Source organism: Macrotis lagotis, chromosome 1 (assembly GCF_037893015.1).
Source record: "Macrotis lagotis isolate mMagLag1 chromosome 1, bilby.v1.9.chrom.fasta, whole genome shotgun sequence".
Taxonomy (NCBI): Eukaryota; Metazoa; Chordata; class Mammalia; order Peramelemorphia; family Peramelidae; genus Macrotis; species Macrotis lagotis.
The window spans coordinates 664,823,978-664,842,473 of record NC_133658.1 but is presented as its reverse complement, the minus strand read 5'-3'; the positions used below and the strand labels follow the sequence as shown (position 1 = coordinate 664,842,473).

Genomic DNA, 18,496 nt, shown 5'->3' with positions numbered 1-18,496 from the left:
GGCTAGAGGAATAATTGTTCACTATATTCTGCCCTGTAAGATTTTAGGATTTTGTGTTTTAGTTTTGGATGCCACAGTATAGAAACATCAAGGATAAATTGGGGAATGTTTAGTGGAGGGCAAAAGACCGTGAGATCGTGCCTTTATAGCCTAGAGAAGGAAAAATTCAGGGGGAAAATAATAGTTATTTTGATTTAATTGAAGGGCTGTTTTATGAAAAAGTAAATAACTTTGTTCTTCTTGACTTCATGAGAAATAAATAGGAATTGCCAAAGTGCTCGGAAGAGGTAATACTTTACAAAGCACACATAGCAGTATTTAATTCACTTAATAAATACTTGTTCCCTTACCCTTTCATCTTCCTTCCCCCCCTTAAGGTGTATTTTAAATCCAGATCTAAATTGAATAATGTTAAAACAGTTCTGAGAGGTAGGTGTTAATATTATCCCCATTTTAAAGTTGAAGAATCTGAGGGTCTACTTGATCCAGCCCCCCTTCATTTTATAGGAGGAATCTGGGGCTCAAGAGTCGAAAGTTCATGGAATCACCCAAAAATTACATGGAGCCAGGATTCAAAGCCAGGTTCTCCAAGTCCAAATACAGCATGTTTTCTGTTGATTCACATTACTTTTTAATAATACTAGTTAAAAAGATATTATAGTACATATATGTGTGTGTGTATGTATATTATATATATCATAGCAGTTTGATCAAGTTGTAAATAATTATCAGATACCTACTTTATTTGCTTAAGAATCATGGGATTTACCTGAGAAGCAAAATACATTCTTTGTTACAGTGACATAGATTAGCCAACACATAAAACACTGGCATTATGTATCTAAATTTGTACTTTTGCTGTTAATTCAGGTTAGCAACTTACCTGTAACTTTTTACTTTACCTCTAGACAACCTCCTGAGATACAAATTCAAACAGCTTTTATTGCCTGGTTTGTTGGCCAGCTGTTCAGTGGAGATGAGATTATTTCTCCATAAAATGGGATTAGGAATACTCTTTGGAAACACCAGACACAAGTCAATGGGAAAAAAGTTGAGACTTCAGATCTAAATACAAGCCCATGGGGTGCTGCACTTGAGGGCTTTAAAGACTATGTTATTAATTTTCACTGTTCGTAAACTTTCTGGGGAAGTTAAAATTTCAGTAACTTAGCTGTTCTGGACTTGTAACAATGTTTTGTTTTTCATTTTGATACCAACTTAATGAAATAATGCTTTACTTTGTTGAAGGGGGGGAAGGAAAAACATTTGGTATGTGTCAGAAACAGAACTTGAACTTAAATCTTCCCTGATCCCAAAGCTAGTCTTTTATCCACTGTCATGACAATTGAGTATCAGGGGAGTTTTATTTCTGAGTCTTACATGCCAGTTTGGGTCCATGATGACTCTCTTTGTGTCTCAAACAATTGGTTCACTTGATATTAGAGTGGAATTTGGAAGGTAGGTATTAAGTGTCATGGTGTACTCTAAAAAGAGTACTGGTCTTTGGAGCCAGAAGATTTTGGTTTGAGAACCATTTCTAAAACTTCACAACCACCATAGGTAAATCAGACAAGTTCCCTGAGCTTTTGGTTTCTTACCCATAAAATAGAAATTATGATATCTACCTTCTGCAAGGTTTTTAAATAAAGTACTTTAAACTTTAAAAGTATAGAATAAACATGAATTACTTTTCAAAGGAAGGGAGTGGGTAACAGTGCCAGATGAAGAATAATAGTTTGAGGGAACTACTAAATTGGTTATCTTCCCATGTATAACCCGAAGTTATCCTGGTTTGTCCCTGATCAGAAGACAAACCTGTCTGACTTAAGGATAAGGTTTGAGTGTTTCATAGGATCATGTAATTGCCATCTCTCTCAGATCTTGCATTTTTTTTGGGGGGGGGTTGTAAGGCAAACGGGGTTAAGTGGCTTGCCCATGGCCACACAGCTAGGTAATTATTAAGTGTCTGAGACCGGATTTGAACCCAGGTACTCCTGACTCCAGGGCCGGTGCTTTATCCACTACGCCACCTAGCCGCCCCCAGATCTTGCATTTTTACAGATTAAGGAAACTGAGGTTCACAGAGATTAAATTGACCTCATAGTAAGTAACAAAGTGGCTGTGCTAAGATTTCAAACAAGATCCTCTGAGTTCATATCTCTATTCAAATACTGTTTTGCTTTCATTTTCCAATTAATATTGCCTTCCTGTGATTAGTGTTTTTCAAATCTGACTTCAGACAATTAACTTAGCTATGTGACCCTTGGCAAATCACTTAGGCCTATTGCCTCAGTTTCTTATTTGTAAAATGAGTTGGAGAAGGAAATGGGAAATCACTTTAGTATCTTTGCCAAGAAAATCCTAAATGGGATCACAATGAATCAGACATGACTGAATAATATTTAGTGTTTAAATGAGGAGGTAGAAAGTTAGATTAGTTTCTAATGTATAAATGCAGATTTCCTCCAAGAATCTTGTTTCTCTGTTTGAAACTTATGGTAACTGGAGAAGGGGTCAGAAATCTTATATTCTAAGAATTTCTGAAATACTAATTTCATTTGTTCAGATCTCAGTGTACATTCAAAGAATACCAAATAATACTGTTTTGGGAAGTATATTCATTTTGTCCACTAAAGATTTGTCCTTCAAGCAGTAGGCATTTTAGATAATACTATGTTTTTATATTTCATAGATAAGCCTCATAATCCTATGGTGAATGCTGGAGCAATTGTTGTAACTTCATTAATAAAGGTAAAATGTTGACATTTCTTTTTCCTTTGCTTTTATTTTCAGTATTTATAACCTATTAAAAAGAATTCATTGTTTTCCATAGCTATGAAATCAAATAGTTTGTAATTTTTTAACTTTAACATTTATAGAGTAAGTATTTTGAAGTGTTAAGAGTTTCATTTTTAAATATAAATAATACACAAATGTCTCTAGGAAATTTTTTAAAGGAATCTTCTATAAAAAAAGGTAATTTCCTATTAGTTCCTTCAGAATATAATAGCAAAGACTCAACTTGAAATATATTTTTCCCTTTATGTTCTGACATCACACTTGCTCTTCCGTTTGGATTTTACATAGCAGGAGTAGCTTTGGGTAGGGGTATAGTTCTTTACGATGATGTTTTTGTCTTAAGTTAATATGTGACAAATTTCCATTAATGCCAAAGTGCATCTATTTAGTAGGGTTTTTCAATTTTCCCAGGCTTGTAAGTAGGAATTATAATTGTGCTTTAATATATTTCATCTGCTTCACTTTTCCATAGTATAGTGACATTATATGTCCAATTATGAATATAGATTTTAAAATTTTAAAATTAAAAAAATTGTTTTTTGAGATTGATTTCTATAAGTAATTGTAAGCCACATCATTAAGTTAAAAATATTTAAAATTAATTTCCATTTATAATTGTGTATAAGTTGTTTGAATTTCCATTTGTACTAAGCTCCTGTCATTTAACTTTGGAACTTTTTGATCAAAAATCCATTTGTATATCTGAACTTAGAAGTAAGTCCTAATCATGTGACTCTTGTTGGATGCATTGCTATGAATGGGGTATAGAATTATTTTGCTTTGATTACATGAAAAAAAATTTAGCTTAAGTTATGCCCTTTACTTTCAAATTGTAAAACGTCAACCTAGTCATTTTTAGATTAAACACTAGAATTATGCCCTGCTCTTCCTCTTTTAGTTTCTTGGGAGGGAAAAGATCCTTGTAACAAATTTAGTTTTATGCATATTATTCCTAATTACCATACTAAAAAGAGACATTGCGTTATGTGAGTACTCACAATTGTTAATGCTGTTTTGTGTGCCGTAAAAACCTTCTACTTTATAGTGAAATAAAAGTCTTTAACATTTTAAATAGCCTATCTAAAATGAGACTTGATCAAAAGTTGGACTTATGATCTCTTAAAATTAGAATTATTAACCCAAATTAGAGATAAACTGTTGCATGTTTGATGACCAAAACATTAGAGACTCATATAGCACCCTAATGTAGAATTTATGCAAATTATTGTTAAAAGACTGCTGAATTTACCTTTATTTAATGATTTTCGGGTTTTACCTAATTTGGAAGTTTTGCATGTAGCAATTACATACTTGATTACATGCTTGATTACCATATTTCTCTATCATTTCATTATTTATTGGCACTGGACTCTGACCTGAATAGATTAAATTGTTTCAGTTATGAATATTTAAAAACAAAAGAAGAAATAATTATAAAGTCTTATAGTATTAAAAAGCCTTGATTCTAAATAGTCTAAAAAAGAATTTTGCTTAGCTGGTTTTATAGAAAATGTACCTAAAATAAGGTCTTTTTAATATTAAGTTCTACTTACTATTAATGTTTTAGTTAATTAGAACTATATTTCAGTAGAATAGTTAAGTTGTGAAGGCTATTTTAGAGAAAAGCCCTTAACATTAAAAATAGGTTATTATAGTAAAATTGTTACCTAAGAATTTAGTTAATGTTTTCATGGTGTCTGTTTGAAGAAGAATTCAGAGGTTTTACAGAAAATTATTTTATACTTGTAGGATGTGACCTGTTGTATAATTTTAGACTATGGTATTTTCAAATTGAAGTCAGAGTCATAAAGCTGGAAAAACTTTCGTGGTTCTCTGAGGTCCTATGATTTTAGTCAGAACATCACAATTTATGAGACTATTCAAATTTAAGTGAATTTAATTAGGAAGCTAGGTTTTTTTTTTTGTTTGTTTGTAAAGGGACAAGACTGGGCCTCCTACATCCATTTTGGTGCCATGAGTATGTCTACTTTTTCTTGAATATGGGTGATTTTGAGCTAAATACCTTAATTACTTTATATGAATTTAGGAGTTGCTTTCTTAAAAAACAGAATATAATCTTTAAAATCATGAACATTCAAAGGGAATTTAATTCAGTGGAATTAAAAAAGTATGTGGGCAAATTGCTTAGGGAATTGTAATTTATACAGATGTAATAATCGGTCATTAATAGTGATAAATGTGCTTTAAGATTACTTTTTCCATGTATATAGTTTGTAAGAGAAGCATTTTGAAACAAACTATCTTTTGAAACAAAATATCAAAAAGCTTCAGTATTTTCTGTTAGCATGACTTGTGAATTAGCTTATTTTTTCCACTCTTAGATAATATATTTTATAAAAATTTAAAACCTTTATTTGTGAATCTTCTTAATTTTGGACTTTCGTTTAGTACTCTTTGTTCCATATTCCCTTATGTTGCTTCAAAAATTTAAAGGTGTGGAGTCTTACATATGACTCTTTAGATTACACTTTTGTAGTATTGATATTTTTTCCTTGTAGGATTGGTGGTGATCTCAGGAAATGGGGGAAGAGGCAAAGGAATTGTTCAAAAGGATTAGCAGATTGTGGAAAGAGGAGAATTTGGACAGAAGGAACCTGTTGCATATATACTTAACTACTAAGCTTATAGGAAAACTCCAATTTTTAAAAATTTAAAACAAAGCTTACATAGGTAAATACCTTTTTAAAAACAAATGTAATCTTGCACTTAAAATTCACATCATTAAGTTTTTAAAGGTGTTACAGTTACTTTTCTTTTTGGGGGGGTAATAGTTGGTCACTATGGTCATTATTACACTTTAATGTAGTCTTATTTCATTTGATCTCACATGTCTTTGCTTGGTTTTAAGTGAATTGGAAAAGCAAGAGAGTTTGAAAGAAGATGCTCTCATTTATGACAAAATTAATCTTTTAAAAATTTTATACTCATTTCCTTTTTGGTAAGGATCTAGTTTGAATTTATAAGCATACTATGTAAACAACTTGGTGGGGAAAGGGGCAACAGTTATCAAAAGAAACTTGGAACACAGTTGTCAACTTCTCCTGCTTTTCCTGTTACAAGTTAAAAGGGAGTTGCTTAGTCTTGTTATGTTACTTTTTACTCCAGGAATCTCAAGATTTTTTTTTCATTATTTCTGATGTTACCTTATTTAAAATGTTAATTTAGGCTTAAAAAGTAACAAGATAAATACTTTGAAATTTAGCAAAAAATATTGGAGTTTTCCTTTATTTTGCAGGTGCCCTTAAGCATATCACAAAAATTGAACTAGGATTTTATCATTATAGCTATATCCTTTTTAGATGTGCTTGTGTTAACCTAGTTTTAAGGTTATTTATGACTTCAGAGCATATTTGTAGATACATTGGACTTGGTAAAGAGTTAGTCTGTTTCATTTTGTGCTCCTTGATAGTAATGTGGTTAGTTTTGTATCAGATAAAACAATTCATTTACCAAAATCATTTTTTCTCTTTTTTTATTTTATTAGGGATAATCAGCAAAAACAATAGATATGACTTGTAATTTTCTTATTTGTGGTTGTACTATCTACTTTAACTTTCCCTGTAATCTTTGGATTCAAGGCATTCTCAACAAGAGAGCTAAATCGATAATATGGGTATTTTATTAAATCATTTCAGTATAATCCTCCCACCCTACTTGCCTGAATGCCTCTTCTTCCTCTGTCCTCTGGATCAGTTTTTAAACCCTGATATATAGGATGACTTTGTTGCATTAGATATTAGAATTGGATTAGCACAATTAGAGAAGAAAAACAACCCTTTTTAGTTAAACTGATTTTCTAAATGGACCATCCTATATATTAAATTGGTGGAAACTGCTCCTTTGTAAATGCAGTTTCATAGTCACCTGATGGTATTTTTCATATCACTATGTAGTAAAACCCCCTTATAACATCCTTTATTTATTAGAAGTACTTGTTATATTACGGGTTTGGATTGATTCCTAAAATGTATACTAAAATAATTGATTTAACACTTTAACTTATAGTGTTATAAATGGGTTCTACTCTATATCATCTCTTTGCTTTTCAAAATTGACAAAATTAACTCTCCCTCCATAATTTAGTTTCTTTTTACAGTACTGTAGAGTTGCAAAGTGCTTCATTTCCCATGCATGTTGTTCACAGTAACTCTCAGAAGTAGGTAGTACAAGTTTTAACTGTCCCCATTTTATAGGTGAGATAAGAGGGATTTAGAGAACTATTATTGCATGATTAGTGAGAGGCAGGAAAAAAAAAAGTCTCATTCAAATCTTCTGACTGGCCTACATGCCCAGTGAGCCTTTTGCTATGCTGTATTACCTTTCTTAGTTTGAGAAGTTAATTAGGAAGTTGGCTAGATTTTCTTGAATTTCTTTTTTCCAATTCACTTTTTCCTCAAGTACTTTTAGTTTCATGTACAGTTAAGAATTGTTTAATCAAGACTACATAAACTTAAAATTGCATCTTTCTAAGGGCATTATGAAATGCATATATTAATATTCTTTATCCCTTTTATATATAAACATTGACTCTTTAAAGTGGAGCTAAATGAATAATACAAAACTCTTATTTTTAATTAAAATATCAAATTCATATGGGACATTAAAAATTCCTGGCAGTGCAATTTTTTCAAGTTGAGAAAATTTTAGCATCGATTTTTTTAAATATATATGTGTTCTGATTAAAATTAAATACAAAACTTAACTTTGTAAATCTACTTTGTATTCATTTAGAAACTTATATTTATGTGTATATGCCTCTAAGGAATGATTTTATGTGTATATATATATATATATATGCATCCACAAAAGCATGCATGCAGTTTATATAATATATACACACAAACATAGTAAATGCAAAATGTATTTTTCATGTATATGTTTATATATACCTGTGTTTGTATATCATGAACACGTTCAGATGAAACTTGCATGTATGTTTTCCTTAAGTATACAAAATTTAATCTGAAACATAAGAAAGTTAACCACCTTGCTCCCATCTCCCTAAAAGACATCCCAGACCTAAGTTGTGATTTTGCAAATCTGTTATAATTTAAATGGGGGGAAAATTGCATAAAATGAGTGATTACAAGTTATTATTGGGAAAATATAGGTAGCAAGTGATCTGAACATTTAATTTTAATAGTAGGTGGGACTTACTTTCTATGATATACTATTTAAATGGTACTTCTAATAATTTCATACCAAAGCATGGAATTTTTGTTCAGGATATTTCAGTGGTCTTGGACAAAGTCTCTTCTGTTTCTCCATTATACATAACAGAGGATGCAAATTTAAATAATAACTTTCCTAATACATTTTAGATAACATAAGTGAGATACTACAGTGACATCTATTTATTAACTTAAAATTTTTCCAATGTTCAGTATAAACAAAATGAAATTTTTTTCCCTTGATTTGCTGATTTATTACTTAACTCTGGCATGTGCCTATAGTTAGAGTTTAAGGAAATTTTACATTTGTCATTTTAAATAATGACATAAAAAGTAAGAGAAAGCCAGACATCAAAAATTTTTACCCATACAGAGCCAAAGTGTAACTTGTTTTATTTTTGATTTATTAATAATAATGTATAACCAAGTAATTCTCCATATGACATCCCATAACTAATGCTGACGTACCTTTCCAGAAGAGATGTTCTTTGTTCTTTTTCAAAGGTTGAAAAAGTTTTTGTGGTTTAAATGTTGTTACATATTTTACAGCATTAGGATCTATGGAATATATTGACAGCTGCAACAGTTCAATGAAGTTGGTAATTTCTTCTTTTAATTATTTTTCATTGAACAGCTGGGGAGTTACATTTCTACATTTTGTATTTTCTGCTATATTTTAGAAACAATATTTTGATGAAATGCTTCATGATGGAGGCTTTATAGGAAAAATAGTTTTGACTAAAATATGATTATTGCCTAGTTGCCTTTATTTTGTACTTAATTAAATTTGATTAGTGCTTATTTTTTATACAACAATGTATGACATTCCTTACTGCCAATGATTGTATGTGTGCAACTGCACATCCTCATTCTCTTGTGAATTAGTTTCAATTACATGGGAACTCAGATTATCAGCAAATACAATCCATTGTAGAGTGGAAAATGAACCTGGCTTTTTATACATTGAAACAAGTAAAATATTGATACATTGTCCTTCCTTTCATAATAAAAATATGACTTTAAGGATAAAATTTAGATTATATTTTTAAAGTAGTTGCATTATTTTATTTTAAACTTAAAAAATTAAAGATGTAGTTGCATTATTTTATATTAAACTTAAAAAACTAAAGATGTATTGTTTCTGTTGTGGTGCATATCACCAACTAATACGTTTGGTTTCAGATCTACAACTTACTGCTTTGTAAACTTCTCTGAGGTAAAATGAAACCATTTGGTTGCTTGAAAACAGTAAACTTAGTAGGGTTTTCCTGTTTAAATCTACAATAACTCTAATGTTAGAATTAGAAAGATGAAACAATACATCTTCCATAAACTGAACTTGATTCAGTGCCACATTTCATCATAGCCAGTTTTCTACAGAATGATTAATCTCTGGAATAGTCCAAGATATTGGTGTAGTAAATGATATTAAAGTGTAGGCTTCTCTCTACACCAGTAGTTTATGTACCAAGATTTTTTAAAATTCTATGACAATAAAATATTAGTTTTCTTTGAAAAATAACTTATTTTTCTAACTCTAGCTCTGATTAAGACTAGCTATTGAATATAATAATTAAAATGTAATTTTCTATTATAAGGGTAAGGGTAAAACTTTATTTTAAGTCTTTGATATTAATTAAATTGACAGCACTAATTCTAGCAAACTTGAGCTAGGAGCAAAATGTGCTAATGAAAAAGAAAAATTTATGCATAAATATTTAGCTTCTGTAAAATTGTGTTGGATTTTTAAAATACTTAAAATAAAGCATTCCCTTTCTCCTTCAAAACCCATTCTCATCATACAGGTGTTTGAAAGAACTTAGATGTAGTAACAGCAGAGTTTATCTAAATACTAAATTACTTGATAGTATTTTCTTAAATTTAAAAGTACTAATGTACCAATTATATTTGTAGAAATTTTTAAAGTACTGGATTTATATATAGTTTAAAAGTTCATTTATAGTAATTAACATGTTAATACTTTATCTCTCATTTTTCTTTGCAGCAAGGAGTAAACAATGCAGAAAAATTTGACTATGTAAGTCAACTGTATTTCTCACTGTCATCTTCAGTATTTTTCCTAATGATCATAGTGCCACATTAAAGCTTTAAAAATTTTTTTAATTCTGTTTCATAGGTGATGCAGTTTTTGAATAAGATGGCTGGTAATGAATATGTTGGATTCAGTAATGCCACGTGAGTTTCCCCTGTTATGATTACTCAGTGTAATATGGGAAGTTTTCATGAAGGATAGGAGGGCAAATCTAAATAGTAAGTCTAAATTATTAAAATATTTTAAAATGTGCTTTTATTTAGTTATATTCAGGATTTGAATTAGACTTTAATTTTATCTAGAAAGTTCTAGGAAAACTTTTTAGTTTTTGCTAGGCAGTGGGATTCAGTGACTTGCCCAAGGCCACCCAGCTGCCCTAGGAAAATGATTTTCACAAAAAATAGGAATAATATGTTAATAGTAAAAAAAAAAATGCTTGAACTTTCTAATCTACTGACTGTTTTAATGAGTATTAATATTTTTGAAACGTTTTAATTATGAAAATGGCAAAGGTATACTCTCAGATGAATGCTGCTTACCATAGATTTCAAATTAGTGATGCTTTTTCTTCATGCTTTCATCCTGTTACATGGAAACTTTTTTCTCCATAGAATTTTTTTGTTTTTTAATTTTATTTATTTAAGGCAATAGGGTTAAGTAACTTGCTGTAGGTCACATAGCTAGGCAGTTATTAAGTGTCTGAGGCTGGATTTGAGGTCAGGTCCTCCTGACTCCAGGGCCAGTGCCACCTAGCTGCTCTGAATTTCTTTCATGATAAATGATTTAAAGCAAAAAGCGCACCACAAGAGTAAACCTTTATTTTGTTATAATCTTTGTGTATATTGTTTTTCTGACTTTGCTTACTTCACTTTCATCAATTCATGTTAGTTTTTCTTGCTTCTCCATAGTCATCATGTTCATTATTTCTTACAGCACAATAATAGTCCATTCCATTCTTACACCACAATTTGTTTAAGGCATCTACCTTGTTTCCAAGTCTCCACTACCATTTTACTATTTCCTTTTGCTTCCACCAAAGGAAAACTGCTGCTTTTTAAATACTTTGGTGCATGTTGAAATTTTCTTGTCAGTGACCTACCTGGGATTATATACAGAATGTCTGGGTACAAAATTTGGGACATTTTAGCTACTTTATTTGCATGAATTGAGATTGCTTTGCAGACTATTTATTTCAATTCATAGCCTCTACTGACAAGTGATGTGTTAGATTCCTGGCTTTCCATAACCCCTCAAAATTTGAATATTTCCATCTTTTGTCATCCTTACCAATTTGCTGGCTGAGAAGTCATTCCTCAAGATTGTATGATTTGCATTTCTCTCATTGGTTTTGATCAGTTTTTCATATAATTGTTAATAGTTGATAATCTTGACATGTTTGCCTTTTGAATATTTATATATTAAGGAATATCTTTTTTTTTTCTCAGTTCTGTTAGAATAAGTGTCTTAACATTTCCTCTAGCTTTTCATTTCTAAAGTAAATAGCCCTTTTAAGGTTTTCTACTCTGGAAGAACCATTGAAAGGACAAAATTAGCAAACAAGGGAAACTTCTAATAGCTTAAAAATCTTCGTTAAAAGTTGTTTCTTTAGTATCCTTGGAGACCAGGAGCAGATGAAGATCAACAAAGATGATGTCCCATTAGTAATTCTGTGTCTTCAGGCAGCCAGCTAGCCCAGTGATTAGAGCTCAAGGCCAGGAGTCAGGGTTTTTGCGAGGAAAAAAATATTTTTAAATGCATTTCAAATTTAAAGTACTATGTAAATGCTACATAGAAATGCAACATAGAAATACTAATAGAAATATTGCTGCTGCTACTAGTACAACTGCTACCACCATTACTACTATTACTATAGTTGGTATGCTCATAACCATACCCAAACCCCTCCAATTCATGAGTTTAGTAGAACCTTTGGATCTCCCCCTCTTCTATAAACAAGATAGATTATCTCTTTTTTCCCTCTTTGATTAATTGAGTGAATGTGTGTGTGTGTGTGTGTGTGTATTGTTCACATATCATGTGTAAGACCTTTCTCTCTTCATTTTAACCTTGTAGGGAAAATACTGCAGAAAAATTCTGAAAGAAACTTTTGTGTTAAGGATAGATTGTATTTAAGCATATCACTTAAATTGTAATTCTTAGACAGTTTGTGTCATGTTCTAGGGATCTGTTTTAACATACTGAGCTCTGAAATTGCCTACATTCACTTTGTCATTCTACTTTTACCACACCCATCACTATCCAGAGCTAGGAGTCTGTACAGCTCATTTATAATGTATTCCTTTGAACCCTTTTTGTAAGTCTGTCATCCCTTTTTCTGACTTCAAGTCAAAGTGGCAAATGACTGTATTCTCAGACACCAAAGTAGACAGAGGTGCTAGTAGGAATTTTGATTTATGTATTTACTCTAGGGTATTTACAAAAAGTTCTCCATCAGAGTGGTGAATCTTCAGGAATGGAGGGAAATCAAGTTGCCTGGGGTGGGGGGCTAAGCTAAGGTAAGGAAGAAAATGGAAGAAATTAGACCTGGGATCTAAGCTGAAGATGGCCCTTATAGTTCTAGTGTGGGTAGTCCTTAGTGTCCTTTTCTTGCCCTGGAATCCCCCCCTTTGACCTTCAGTTTGTCCTTCTCTGCTAGTCCCTAACTGGACCATTCTCACCCCTTTTGGAGTCACAGACTACTAGTGAAGGAAGTTGGTTAGAGTTAATACAGATGTATTTTTAATAAACCCTTAGAGCTACATGGAGTCCTTTAGATTCTGATCTCAGTGAATCCCTCTTGTGTTTTCCATACCAGCCATTCCATGATTATCCAGGAATTTAGGATTTTATTATCATCAGAATATTCTGTTCCTCAAATTTTGCATATTTTTATGCTAGTTTTTTCTTAGAATATTTTAAGATAGGTATAGCTAAGAAAAATTATTTTTTGAATTATAAAGATTTTATTCATTTTGAGTTTTACATTTTTTCCCCCCTGATCTTACTTCCCTTCCCCCATCCCCCCACAGAAGGCAATTTGCCAGTCTTTACATTATTTCTATGGTATACATTGATCCAAACTGAATGTGATGAGAGAGAAATCATATCCTTAAGGAAGAAACATAAAGCAAAAGAGAATGCATGATCAGGCAATAAGATATCAGTTTTTTTTTCCCCTAAATCAAAGGTAATAGTTCTTGGTCTTTGTTCAAACTCCACAGTTTTTTCTCTGGATACAGATGGTATTCTCCATCACAGACAGTCCCAAATTGTCCCTGATTGTTGCATTGATGGAATGAGTGAGTCCATCAAGATAGATCGTCACCCCCATGTTGCAGTTAGTGTGTACAGTGTTTTCTGGTTCTGTTCATCTTGCTCAACATCAGTTCATGCAGATCTCTCCAGGCTTCCCTGAATTCCCGTCCCTCCTGGTTTCTAACAGAACAATAGTGGTCCATCTCATAACATATATCACAGTTTGCTAAGCCATTCTCCAACTGAAGGACATTTACTTGATTTCCAATTCTTTGCTACCACAATGGAAAAAATTTTTTTTGCAAATGCATATATGTTGGATTAGAGCTGGAAGATCAGTGGAGGAGACTTAAAAGTTGTCCAGGCTTAAAAATAATGAATGCCTAGTTGGACTAGTATGATAACTGTTATAAAAAATGGAAAGGAAGAGATGAATTTGAGTGCTGCAGAATTTGGATCATATCATCATAAGCTATGACTGTCAGACATTTCAAAATTAGCATTCAGGAAGCTTTAATTTTTCCTTTTTTAAACAGCCTGTCTTTGAGTCTCCTTTGCAGTTACTTCCATATGGATTGACAATGTCCCACGGCACTTAGTTTTTTTCCATTTCTCTTAAAAATAAAAATAAACAATGTAGTACATTCAGAAATAGCAATTCAACAGTTCCTTATAAAGCATTTGAAATACACATATAAACACACAAACATATTTACCTTGAACTTTTAAGTTTAAAGAAAAAAAAGATGAAAGTTCTAGTTTTTCTAGGCTTTTATGGTATTAGAAATAGACATAAGACTAAGTCCACATAAGGGTTTATATAAGAGTAAAGCTGAGTCAATGGATTGTTGCTAAGTAGGAGAAATAAATCTGAAAATATGCTTTAAATGTTTAAGGAAACAATTTTATCTGTATCTTTGATTACTAGATCTTGTAGATGTGACTTGTTATTTTTGAAACATTTTCAGTAACAGATGGAGTTGTGAATCTTCATGTGTCTCTTTACCTGAACTATAGTAGTAATGGCTTATGTATTGTAAACATTTAAATTACTGACTTAGTTAATAACTACCTGAATTTTTTTAATAGTGCCTTCTATTCTATCATACATGGATTATATAAAATAATTTATATCTATTCAAATCAGTTGCATCCTAGAATGAGATAATCTTGTTTTCTGGAGATGCTTAATTTTTGTAATACATAAAACAATAAATGGGAGAACAAAGACTTGGGTTCAGACACTCAAAACCTGGAATGGATGGACTAGAAGAGGAAAAAAGCACTTGATAAATACTTATTATTTACCAAGATCTTGTACTAGACCTCCCCTGGAGACACAATTATAAATGCAAGGCAGTTTTTAACTCTTATGGAGTTTCCATCATAATTAGGGGACACAACACATAGGATGGTTTAGGTTTCAGAGCAGATCATAAAGGCCCCAGGTGTCTTAAGTCTGGGAATTCTTAGGAAGAAATGGCAAGACAAGTGATAAGGACCTAGTAGTAGTACACCATTTTATCAGAAGTCTTGTAGTTGGTGACCACATTGTCAGTGGCCATGTCCCAGACTAATATTATTACTAAGCAGATAATGATCCTTGAGGGACAAAAATGGAGCAAGACTCAGTGGCAACTTTTCTTTGGTGAGAACTGGTCCATGGCGTTAAAGGAGGGAAGAAGAAGATTCAGATTTTTTTCCTTTTTGTGGGTGAGCTGGCAAGGGGACACAGAATCCTTGATAATTCTAGTATGGATAATTCACTTAAGCTCTCATAGCTAGCTATTTGAGAGATCCAGTATTTGACATCTATTGTTCTTTCTAAAGCACACCCTGAAAAACCCAATATTTTATAGAAAACGTTTCGTGTAGTGTATCCCAAAATTCAATTTTGTTATACTAACTTTCTTAGGTGAAAGACTTGATTGCTGTACAGAAAATAGGACATACCCTTCCCAAGATTATCTCTTACTGTGATTCAGTACAGTTTGTGTTAACTGTACTGAATTGCTATGTGAACACAGTAGGAGAATTCTGAAAGCTTATTTTTAGTGACATATATTTTGTGAAATGTTTCCTTGTAATTCTTTTTTGGAGATTTTGTTTATTATATACCTTAGCTTTTTGAATACTTCATATTTACAGAATTACTGTACTTTGTTCTCCAGACTGAATCTATTTTGTTTCACAGGTTTCAATCTGAACGAGAAAGTGGAGATCGGAATTTTGCAATAGGATATTACTTAAAGGAGAAAAAGGTTTTACCAATTTCTGTTTTTTATTACAAATTATGCTTTTATGTTCCTGCATTGTCTCAGTATAGATTAGATTTTTTTTAGTTATTAAGGAATACGTATCCTCATCCAGCATTTTAAGGTGTATAACAACATTTAACATGGCAAATGGATTTTAACTTTTTATTCAAAGCTTTTTTTAAAATATATATGGTACAGTATTAGTAATCTTTCCTATTTCCTTTTAAATTGCCCCTACTTCTCATTACTATAATATGTGTATAATATCTCTACCACAAAGTTGTGTGGATTAAATGGTAATTTTTTTCAATTGCTATCCAAAATAACTTAAAAATTGCCATTGTTGTGTTAAGTCAGCATCTGGCAATGAATTTTGAATGTTTGTGACATGTTATGTCATCTTATTTTTGCTTAGTTATTTCCCATCTTTGTCAAATCAAATAATAGCTGAAACATTTATTTGGGCTTTAAAAATTTATTTATAATTGATTCTCTTCTTTTTCTAGTGTTTTCCAGAAGGCACAGACATGGTTGGTATATTAGACTTCTACTTTCAGGTGATTTGCTATCATTTTATTCTAGAAAATATGTACATTATTGAACCACAAGTCATAGGATGTTTTTGTTTCTGAAAAGTTGACTATGAAGCTAATGTCTATATACATATTTCCTATTAACTCCCATTCCAAATGTGAGAAGATTGTCCCCTATAAATATTTTCAATAAACACTTTAAAGTGTTTTTTAATAAACACTTTTACCCAAAGGGTTTGAAGCCTTTTATTATACTTAAGAATTGAATAAGCATTCAAAAATTATAAACTAAGGAAAAACAAATTTTCTTTTAAAGCATTAGTACTTTGAAGTAAATAGATACTTTGACCCATAATTTAATTGATATAAGGATTTCAACAGATATCAGCATATACATATTCCATGTTGCCTAGGGCAAAACATTCACCACAGAACTTATTATTTTGAACTTCTTTGCATGATATTAAACATTGGAGCCATAGGACTTTTGTGGAAGATGCAGATATTAAGTGTCAAAATACTTCACCAAGAGCAGATTTTAAATAGGCTGGATGTGATGGTGCATGCATGGGGAGGGTGAAATTGGAGGATTGTTTTGAGATCAGGAATTACAAGCTGAAGTGGAACTAAAAACCAACTGAATGAGTGTCTACGCTAAATCTTATTAGGGTATCTGCCAGGGAATAGGGAGCCATCAGAGTGCCCACAGAGAAGCAAACCAGTCCATATTAGGAACAGGACAAATCAAAGTTATATAGTTGTTGCGTTGAATGGAATACTGAACCTGAAGTCAGGAAGAGAATCTTGCTTCAAATACTTAGCAGTTATGTGAACTTGCATAAATCACCTAATTTCTCACTGCCTCAGTTTCCTCATAAAATGAAAATAATAGCTTCTACCTTAGAGTTATTGTAAGGATGAAATGAGTTTGAATATGCAAAGCACTTTGTAAACCTTTAAGTGCTGTATAAATGATAGTAGTTTTTTTGTTTTTTAGGTTTTTGCAAGGCAAAATGATAGTTTTTGGGGCCGCTAGATGGCACAGTGGATAAAGCACCGGCCCTGGAGTCAGGAGTACCTGGGTTCAAATCCAGTCTCAGACAATTACCTAGCTGTGTGGCCTTGGGCAAGCCACTTAACCCTGTTTGCCTTGCAAAAACCAAAAAAAGATAATAAAAAAAATGATAGTTTTTGTTATCATTTTTTATTATTATTTATATTATTGTTCCACATGAATCAGCAGAGGAGCCAGACCTTCTCTTCTTCTTCCCCTACAAAAAAAATAAGTTGAGACTCCCAATTTGTGAACTTTTGTTTTCTATTGGAAGAAGAATAATTTTTAAAAATAAATATACATTTTCAGCTATATGCAAAGGTAGTTTTCAGCATTCATTGTAAGGTTTTGAGTTCCACATTTTTCTCCCTTCCCTCTCCCCTCCTCTTGACACTGAGCAGTAGAATATAGGTTATACATGTATACCTATGTTAAGCATATTTCCATTATTATGTTGTGACAGAAGAATCAGAACATAAGGGGGGGAGCACAAGAGGAGAAAAAAGTATTAAACAAAATTGAAGATAGTATGCTTTGATCTGCATTCAGACTTCATAGTTCCTTCTGTGGATAGGGATGGTATTTTCCCATCACTAGATTTTAGAATTAGAGCTAGCTATTTCTAAAAGACTCCTTCCCAATTATTTAAAAATCATTTCTTTTGTCTCTAGGATTATGGGGTTATATAGATTTAGAGCTTGAAAGAATTTTAGAGAACCCAGAAGGAACTCTATAAATTTTTGTTAGAAGATTGCCCTCCTTCCACTTTTTCAATAATCACATTATTTCTTTGATAGTGAGTTTGCCTTTCTGTTACATACTGTAGGGTATTCAGTGTAACAACCTGATATTTTGGTGGACTCAGTGTGGATTCATCTTGGATTTTTCATCTAGATATCTGTAGTCATTTTCCAGTGCTCCTTGCAACTTTGTAGTATTTTTACTTCTGAAATAATTTTATTCAATCTTTTAGCTTCTTTTTTATAAAGTAAATTAAGTCCTTAATGGAGGTTTGAAGATGATTACAACTGAAAAATATCCTGCATGGTTGGAAACCTAAAGCTTGGAACAGATCTGGTCTCCTAAGATTGTTTCAACTGCCCAATCAATGTACATGCTTATGCACATTCTTTTATTTTGAAAAATACTAATTAAATTATATAACATCTAGTTAACATTCTGATTAAATAGAAACCACTTAGGAGGATCCTCATCTATAGCATTGTCTACTTTACTTTATTCCGATCATCTTCCCTTAGTGTAGACCATAAGAACTTTTCCTAGGTATTGGGAGTTTTTTTTTTGTTTGTTTGGGGTTTTTTTTTGTTTGTTTTTAGGTTTTTACAAGGCAA

General features: G+C 31.8%; 1 protein-coding gene across 6 annotated transcripts in view; it reads left to right on the top strand.

Moving 5' to 3' along the window:
* The window catches only part of GLS (glutaminase), a 97,399-nt gene that overhangs the window by 37,179 nt on the left and 41,724 nt on the right, over nt 1–18,496 (top strand). For 5 of the 6 annotated variants that reach the window (XM_074215482.1, XM_074215485.1, XM_074215480.1 and 2 more), the window contains exons 7-11: nt 2,693–2,751; nt 9,997–10,029; nt 10,129–10,187; nt 15,494–15,560; nt 16,064–16,114. In XM_074215482.1, the coding sequence (XP_074071583.1) occupies nt 2,693–2,751; nt 9,997–10,029; nt 10,129–10,187; nt 15,494–15,560; nt 16,064–16,114 (269 nt within the window). Of the gene's footprint in view, nt 1–2,692; nt 2,752–7,572; nt 8,591–9,996; nt 10,030–10,128; nt 10,188–15,493; nt 15,561–16,063; nt 16,115–18,496 lie in introns of those variants that run through there. The other variant, XM_074215484.1, reaches the window with a different exon arrangement.